The sequence below is a fragment of the Mus pahari genome, chromosome 22, assembly GCF_900095145.1.
Source record: "Mus pahari chromosome 22, PAHARI_EIJ_v1.1, whole genome shotgun sequence".
Taxonomy (NCBI): domain Eukaryota; kingdom Metazoa; phylum Chordata; class Mammalia; order Rodentia; family Muridae; genus Mus; species Mus pahari.
Genome location: NC_034611.1, coordinates 50,119,152 through 50,128,628, shown reverse-complemented (window position 1 = coordinate 50,128,628; position 9,477 = coordinate 50,119,152). Strand labels below are relative to the sequence as shown.

Sequence of the window (9,477 nt, the reverse complement as noted above, 5' to 3'; positions counted from 1 at the left end):
TCTCTCTCTCTCTCTCTCTCTCTCTCTCTCTCTCTCTCTCTGGTTTCTCAAGACAGGGTTTCTCTGTGTAGCCCTGGCTGTCCTGAAGCTTGCTCCTTAGATCTGACTGGCTTGGAACTCAGAGATCTGGCTGTCTCCGCCTCTCAAGTGCTGGGATTAAAGGCGTGCACCACCACTGCCCAGTTTTTTTTTTTTTTTTTTTTTAAAAAAAACTTTTACTATTTTTAAATTGTATGTATATGGGTATTTTGCCTGCATGCATGTCTACGCACCACATGAGCCTGGTACCCTGAGGCCAGAAGAGGGTGTAGGACTGACTAGAAGTGGAGTTACAGGGTTGAATCCCCATCAGGATGCTGGGAATTGAACCCAGGTCTTCTGAAAGAGCAGCTAGTGCTCGTAAACACTCAGCCATCTCTACAGCTTCCACTTCTTCTTCTTTTTTAATCTATCTATCTATCTATCTATCTATCTATCTATCTACCTACCTACCTATCTATTATGTATATAATGTTCTGCCTGCACCAGCAGAAGAGGGCACCAGATTTCATTATAGATGGTTATGAGTCAGCTGGGAATTGAACTGAGGACCTCTGTAAGAGCAAGCTGCTCTTAGCCACTGAGCCATCTCTCCAGCTCCAGCCTCTACTTCTTAAGATTTTATTCTTGAGTTTTACCACAACCTCTCCAGATATAGATCCACCTTGAACCTGTTTCATACTCTGAATGTACGCAGCTATGTAGTATGAACAATTACAAAGTTATTTTCCCAGAAATCTCTGTAATTTATTATTTATAATTAATTAATTAACTTACTTTTGGAACAACATTCCACTTGTGGGACAGGCTAGTCTTAAACTTGAGATTTTCCAGTATCCCAAGTGCTTGGGCTATAGGTGTGCACCACAATATCCAGAAGTTTGCAATTCTTTATATATTTTAGTTAATTTTACATTTTAACTATATACTCATACTTTTTCATCTTTTTTTGTAATGTAATAGGTATATATTTTGATATTATTTTCCAACTTCCATTTCACTTATTAATGTTAAAAGAGTAAAGTTCATCTGATCAATCTAATTTAATTTTTTTGCCTATTTTTAAAAATTTTTATTTTTATTATTATTATTTCTTTTTAACTGTTTTTAAGACAGGGTTTCAACTCAGCATATAGCCAAAGATTATCTTGAATCCCTGCCAGTCTTCCTGTTTCCCTCCTAAGTGAAGAGATTACAGGCCTGAGTTAGCACATCCAGTTCTGGGTAGCATTGAATACAGGGCTTCACAGATGCTAAGCAAGAACTCTCCCAATTAAGCTACATCCACAAATTAAAACTATACCCTTTTAAGTGTCAGCCTTTTTTCTGTCTTCCCCAGCAATGTTGTAGGACCCAACCCAGGACCTTGACCTAGCCACCCCCTTTAAAATGCATTTTATATAACATTTTTAATTTTCATATGTTCAAGTTAGTTCTTTACTATATAAACCTGTTTCTTTCACCTCTTTTAATTTATATTCTTTGTTCTTTTTAAGGGAGAGTATTCTGTACCTCTTTAAGCATCCTAAAAATGTTTTAGTTTCTCCCAATCAATGGAATACTATGCAGCTATTAAAAAGAATAAGATCATCCCATGGATACTAATATGAAATGATCTCTGAATATGTTCAGTTAAAAAGGCTAGGCGTATAATAGTATGTGTAGAATGCTACCATTTATATAAAAGTATATGTGGGGTATGTGTGTGTATGTGTGTGTTTATATGCTTGTACATGCATAAACTATTTCAAAAAAAATAGCAAACTAATAATAGTGGTTGCCTCTGGGGAGAGAAACTGGGTGGCTAGGCGACAGAGGTGGAAATAGACTTACTTTTCACTGTTTACCCTTTTGTACCTTTGAATTTTGTACCACGTGCATGTATTACCTAGTCAAAAAAAAAAATAAATAATTTATTTTTAAAAATAAAGTCTTTGTTGGACTACTTACTCCATAAAGTTAATTTCATCCAGAGAAATCCCTGTTCTGGTGATTTGGATTTGTTGTATTAATATTAAATGTCTTCATGAATTTTGAAATTTTGGTGATAGGCTCGAGTGGGAGAAGTAAACTTTTTCTTCTTCCTTCCTATTTAAGGGTTTTTAAATTGCCTCTACTTGGCCATCTGAGCCCCTAGTCTATATGGGGTTTATAATGATATTTCAGGGCTCCAGTTTCATGATAATGTTGGAAATGACACCCATCCACACTCAGTCACTGACCCAGCAAGTATCTTCAATCAATTCCTGTCATGAGGCTGTGTCTTAATTAGCTAAAACCTACAGCCCAGGGAGCAAAACAGCCTTTCCTTTTTTCAAAAATGAGACAATCATTGCAACTGAAACACTGTTTTCTGTGGTGCTCTGGGCTCTTTCCTTACACAAAACTTCTCGGTGCTCTCATCTTTTTAACTAATAGGACCATACCTACCCGGTGTCAGTGTTAGAGTGAAAGACCAGGACCCCATGGTTTTGGCCCTGTCCAGATCTCAGTCTGCCCTCTCTGGACGCTTGCTTTGGAACCTGTCTACAACTTTGTACTATTAATTCTCTGTTTCTGCATGTGTGGGTCAGTGAAGGTGCAAAATGCAGCACCTAAACCTACCTAAACAACAAGTCATTTTCACATTTCTTTTTTTAGGTAACACTGAAAGTAATAATTATAAAACTAACACAACTTCATGTTTTCATATTCATAATTTCATATGTTAGAAAATGGTAAATTATTTACTCTAAACTGCTGCTAAGAGTTAAAAACAATTGTCTAATCTTTTCTTCTTTATCATTTCTACTTATATAATTTGTATGTCTTTAACTTACACAATCCTAAACACTTGTCTATGGTTTTATATAGTCTTTTCAGTCATCATTTTAAGGACTGCATACTAATCCACCAAACTGTTCAACTGTTCTTTACTTCCCAAATTCAATAGGAAGGAGCAAGTATCCAAGGATGTTACAAGGATGTTCTGTTTGCATCAATACTGTGGCTGTGGGTGAGGTATGACTGTGAAGCCAATGCAGTACTACAGTTCATGGCTAAGGTTCATAATGATGATCTTGACACACAGAGGAAAGAAAAAAAAAAATCACATGGAAGTGAACAACATATTGCAGAGAGGTTCCAATCCAAAAATCATTAACAGTAAAATTTATAATTATATGGTAAGCTTTATAACTGGATAATGCATGACATATTTTCACTAACTGGAAAACCAGATTCTGAGTCACACTAAAGGCTCGCTTATTCACCAACACACTCACCTGATATTATTCACACAATCTTCATGTGCTTCAGAAAGAGTTTTTATGTGCTTTGAAGATATAGGGTCAAAAAGCAGAACTTCAGTCTGTTCACAAGCAACTGTCAGCACTGACCTGAAAGGAAAGAACACATTTCTCTGGTTACTTCTCTAACACTCTCTGGTTCACTTATTTATAATTATACATACTATGAACACTTTACCAGGTTTTTATGTCAGTAGCAGATATTAGAAGGTTGGCACTACCCAAGTTGGCAGTCCTAGGAAGTGCAGCTCTCACATACACACTGTGTGAGCTGATACTACTCAGGGTCAAGCAGCACCTCTCAAGTATCTACCAGAATTCTAAACATGTCAACTGGTTCACTCAGCAATATTTTCTGGGATTTAATAGAATGAAATAACAATCAATACAGAAAAACATATAAAGATATGCTTCACTGTAAAAAGGTGGGAGCAACCTAAGAATACGTGAGAGAATGAGAACGTTGTAACTGTCCTCCTATTCATGACGGAAATATCTCAAACACCAGTGGATGTCTGAAACTCCAAATAGTAAGGAATCCTATACTGTCTCCCTCCTACAAATACTTAGAATAAAGTTTACCTACAAATTAAACTCAGTAAAGATTAACAAATATAATCGAATGTAACAGTTACAACAGTTACATTGTGGTGCAACTTACACAAATGTGCTTGCTCTAAAAACATACTATCCCACTGCAGATCTTAGCAGTTTACTGCTCTCGAAGAGGATCCAAGTTCAGTTCCCAGTACCAACATGGTAGTTCCAGGGGATTCCACAGCTCTCATCTGGCCTTCTTCAGGCAGCTGAACCCATGTGGTGCACATCAGCGCATACAGGCACACACACATGGATCACAAAGGGAGCTGGATCCTCCTACATCACTTAGCAATTATATATCTAATTTGGGGCTGGGCAGCCAGCTCCATTAATTAAATGCTTGCCATGTAAGCATGAGGGCCTGAGCTCCGTCATTGTCCTAGCACTGAAGATGCACACAGGGATATCTTGAGGGCTTTCTCACCAGCCAATCTAGATGAAATTGTGAGTTCCAGGTTAAGAGAAAAATAGGGTAAAAGAAATTGAAAAGAGACACTCAGTGACTTCCGGACCCTACATACATGCACATTTCCCCCAACATGAAAACACACACACATACACAAAAGATAATTTAAAGCACTTGATTATAGCAAGTGAATTCAATGAAAACAATTCTGAGTTGGGTTTTTGTAACTCTCTAACCTACAGCCCTGGACCTCCCCCACCACCATTTTCTTTTTTTTTAATTTTTGAGACAAAAGTTTCATTCTGCAGCCCCTGCTGGTCTAGAATTTACTAGGCAAGGCTAGTCTTTTGAAGGCTCAGCTTCCCAGATGCCAGGATTACAGGAGTGAGCCAATACCTGGTTGTGAACAACTTTAACAACCTCTTCCTCTTCCTCCTCCTCCTTCTTCTCCTGTTTTTGTTTGTTTGTTTGTTTGCTTGCTTGTTTGTTTTTTGTTTTTTTCTGAGACAGGATTTCTCTGTATAGCCCTGTCTGTCCTGGAACTCACTCTGTAGACCAGGCTGGCCTCAAACTCAGAAATCCACCTGCCTCTGCCTCTCAAGTGCTGGGATTAAAGGCTTGCACCACCACTGCCTGACTGCTGTGAACTTCTTAATCTACTAAGAAATGAGATGATTTGAAGTTGGCTTTACTGCTATGGAAACTACCTCTGATCAAGCCTTCGTCCCAGGGTGTGTGTGTGTGTGTGTGTGTGTATATATATATATATATATATATATATTTATTTATTTTGGAGACAGGGTTTCTCTGTATAGCCCTGGCTGTCCTGGAACTCACTTTGTAGATCAGGCTGGGCTCGAACTCAGAAATCCACGTGTTTCTGCCTCCTGAGTGCTGGGATTAAAGGTGTGCGCCACCACGCCTGGTTCTAGGGTATATTCTTATACAGTTTCACCCAAGCCCATCTCCTTGTCAGATTTTAAACTGTAATGTATTTCATTCCATTCTCTCTGAGCCATGTGTCCACTGCAAACCATCTTAGTCTCTCTGCTGCTGCTCTTGAAATTTACAGATGCCTCTCAGAGAAGAGTAACTTCGAACGCAGAGCCCACCTCTCTAGATTTTGGGCCTACAATTTCATTATTCTGGTAATTTTACAATCCCTTCAAAAGTTTTGGTTTTCCGAGACAAGGTTTCTCTGTGTAGCCCTGGCTGTCCTGGAACTCACTCTGTAGACCAGGCTGGCCTTGAACTCAGAAATCCGCCTGCCTCTGCCTCCCGAGTGCTGGGCTTAAAGGCGTGTGCCACCACGCCCGGCAAAAGTAAGCTTTTTATACTTCACATTAACTATTACATACTTTTCTATAATTTTTCTGATTATTCTGTTAGAAGGCTGTCAATGCCTTGTGGGACTGAACAACTGCTATATCCTTGGACTTCCATTCATAGCTGCTGCTGACCATTGCTGGGGGTTGGACTGCAGACTGTAAGTAATCAACAAATTCCTTTACTATAGAGAGAATACCCATAAGTTCTGCAGTTCTAGAGAACCCTGACTAATACAGCCAGCCTGGTCTACAATGAGTTCCAGGACAGCCAGGGCTACACAAAGAAACCCTGTCTAGAAAAAAAAAAATCAAAACAAAATAAAGTAAAAACAACTTTATTTTCAGGTCAGTAAGATAGCTCAGTGGATAACAGTGATTGCAGCTGAGCCTAGAGACCTGAGTTTGATCCCGTGTGAGGAGAGAGAGAACTAACTTCTGCAAATTGCCCCCTGACCCTTCTTCACACACCCAAACCAACCCTGTCCATCCTACTGTTTTGCTTTCTTCAGATTTACTTTTATATTATTTGTAAATAATTTTAACTCTTTTTCCTTGTGATAGTTTGCTCATTAATTTTCCATTCCTTTCCACTTTGCTAGTTTAATCATTTTACATGTAGGCTGGGCGTGGTGGTGCACACCTTTAGTCCCAGCACTCGGGAGGCAGAGGAAGGAGGATTTCTGAGTTTGAGCCCAGCCTGGTCTACAAAGTGAGTTCCAGGACAGCCAGGGCTACACAGAGAAACCTGTCTCAAAAAACCAATAATAATAATAATAATAATAATAATAATAATAATAATTTTACATGTATTTTATCTACTTATGCATGCAATCATGTTTGTGGGCACACGTGTGCCACAGTGCACATGTGGAGGTCAGAAAACCATTAGAAGTTAGTTCTTTTTCCAGCATGTGGACGCTAAAGATCAATCTCAGGTTGTGAGGCTTAATTACAACTAACCCACTGAACTATCTTACTAACTACATTTTACTAATTTAAAAAATGCAGAGTGAGATGCTAGCTTTAAAAACAAAATAAGTACTGGAAAGATGGCTCAGCTGTCTAAGTATGAGTGTGTGAGCTTGGATGCCCACCATCCACATAAAAAGCTTGGTATATGCTGTAGTTTGCACAAGTGACCTTGTGAGAATAAGGGGAGAAATGTGCCTAAAAAAACTAGGCAGCCTGTACTGCACGTTTTGTGTGTCAACTTGACAAAAACTAGAGTCATCAGAGAGAAGGGAGCTTTAGTTAAGGAAATGGCCTCCATGAGATCCAGCTGCAAGGCATTTTCTCAATTAGTGACCAGTGGGGGAGGGCCCAGCTCTCTGTGGGTGGTGCCATCCCTGNGCTGATGGTCCTGGGTTCTATAAGAAAGCAGACTGAGCAAGCCAGGGGAAGCAAGCTATAACCAGTTCCCTCCATGGCCTCTGCATCAGCTCCTGCCTCCAGGTTCCTGCCCTGTTTGGGTTCCTGTCCTCACTTCCTCCAATGATGGGCTGTGATGTGGAAGTGCAAGCTGAACAAACCTTTTCCTCCCAACTTGCTTTTTGGTGGTGGTGTTGGTATAGAAACCCTAAGACACAGCTCTACCCTCATATGGGGGCATATGGGGGCCACACATGAGCACACTATATGTGGGGGGAGGATCAATTAGAATAGATGCAGGGTTATAATTCTCCAAATAGATTTTTGTTAACAGTCTCTCACTTTGCTAGTTCTTAATTCTATAATTGCTAATATAATGAATGTCAAGGAACGTGTTGAAGTATTGCAATGACAGATCTGGGGAACTTCAATCACTAGGAATGAACCACATTCTAATACACAGTGTTCTTGTCTAGCTGATAAGTGTGTAGTGGCTGAATGTCATGGCAGTACAGAGTGCTTGCCATGTACCTGCCCTTTAAAGATTTTAAGTGATACTGAAAAAAAAAATGGTGATTTTGGTCTTATGTATTCTGTTTAGGTCTGTCTAATTAACAGAGGTATACTATGTATATTAAATTTTTCCTTATGGTGATAAATTTGCTGTTTTCTCCCTGAAGTGTCAAACACTGCTATATTTTAAATCTAATACTTGTTTAATCTTTATGTAAATACCTATTCAAGTATCCAGGTAGAGCTGAGTCCTCATCATTATGATTTAACTTAGTCGCTTTTCCCCCCTTCAAGCCTATTTTCTTCTCCTTTTAATATAGTTTACCAGTTGTTTTATGTGTGTGTGTATATATATATATATATATAGTCTTGATATATTGTGATAAGAATGTTATTAATTATGTCATCTTAGGGTGGAGCCACAAGCAATATTTTCCTGTGACTGTTGTTAAACCTGTGCACTCACAAGACAAAGTACTCAATTTCCCTGGGATAGTTTGAAAATTCCCTATGGCTTGAAGTAAACCAAGAGCAATCATCTTAGCAGTCTAAGCATGCAGTCTATCCCACAAATGGCCCAAACCCTGAGAAACGGATTTCTGCAGTCTTAGAGTCTTTCTAAAGCCTTCATTTGTCTCCTCGTGGCAGGATCTGGCACAAGGTCCAAAGATTCTGAAGTTTTCTACCTTTCACATAAATTCAGATCAGAACAAAGCCAACTGAGGATCACAGGAAAACGATGAGCATTTCTTTAAAGCATATTTGCCTCGGTGTACCAGAACGCCCTAGTTGTGTACTGGCTCTGACACACCTGAAGCGACGGCTTCAAAGTAGTTCTCTTGCCCCCGAGCCTCCAGGACCCCGAAGGGAGTCACTGGGCCTGCCTATCCCAACAGGCCAGGCCAGGGCTGATAGGGGACAAAGTACCGGGGGACACGAAGGTCAGCAGCTGCGGCCAGCCTGAGTGGAGGGAGCCCGCTGGGGTGTAGGAGCTTACCCGTCCGGCGAGTACTCGAGGTTGAAGACAGCCCCGTGGGTGCGGGTGCTGAGGTACACCGAATCTGCGGGATGGATGGACCCATACAGGTTAGTCATCGTGCGGAAATTGTCCCGAGCCGGGTCCACGAACATCCCGCGACCGAGGCTCCGCTCTCTTAGCCACCCGAACAGTCTGGCCCCGGGGCCGCCCAGGCCTGCGCCGAGGCCCTGCCGGCTCCGCCCGCCCGCCCTACAGTCCGGCCTCGAGCGTCTGCGCGGCGAGGAGGAGGGTGACAGCTTTGCCTGCGAAGCGGCGGCGGCGGCCAACTCCAGAGCTCCGGGAGCCGCGAGCTCCCCGGCGCGCTCGGCAGGGGACACCGCGGGCCCGCCCGGGAGGCGAGGGCTCCCGGCGACCGGCGGGGGAGAGGCCGCGTCAGCTCCTCGCTGCGGGGACGCCGGCCGCAGAGCTGGAGAGGGCGGTCTGGAAGCTGCCGCCGGCCCTCCGAGAGGCGGCGGCTCCTCGGCTCCAGCCGCCCCGTCCCCGCCCGGGCTGTGGGGCCCGAAGGGAAACATGACCAACGCCCCCGCCCCCTATTCCGGGCCGCTGTCCCGCCGCCCGACAACTCAGCGCTCCCGCTCCAGCCGCCACTTCCGGGTGTCGCGCCCTAAAGTCGCCGGCTGGGAAACCCGCGCCGCCGCTAGGCTGCCCTCTGCCGGGGACGTAAAAGCAGGGACACCACCGCCGGGTGCGCCACCACCTAGGAGGACTGTGAAGTCAGTAGCCACGAGCCGCCCTCCGTGTGCGATGTAGGACGCACGGGACCCGACTACCAGCGGCAGAGAGTTCGCCCTCAGCTGTCAGGAAGCACTGGCTGGCTGTGTGCCGGTCCAGTCCCGACGAGACTGGGTCGGATAATCTGCTGTTGTCCTTACGCTGAGATGGGGCAAGAGGGGCTGG

At 42.8% G+C, this 9,477-nt stretch overlaps 1 protein-coding gene across 2 annotated transcripts in view; it reads right to left on the bottom strand.

Moving 5' to 3' along the window:
* The window catches only part of Dcaf10 (DDB1 and CUL4 associated factor 10), a 35,246-nt gene extending 26,114 nt beyond the window's left edge, over positions 1-9,132 (bottom strand). For both annotated transcript variants that reach the window (XM_029533389.1, XM_021222098.1), the window contains exons 1-2: positions 8,539-9,132; positions 3,303-3,416 (exon numbers count right to left, since the gene is read on the bottom strand). In XM_029533389.1, coding sequence (XP_029389249.1) covers positions 3,303-3,416; positions 8,539-9,092 — 668 coding nt within the window. In that variant the 5' untranslated portion in view covers positions 9,093-9,132. The remainder of the gene's footprint in view (positions 1-3,302; positions 3,417-8,538) is intronic.
* Between the last annotated feature and the right edge of the window lie 345 nt (positions 9,133-9,477).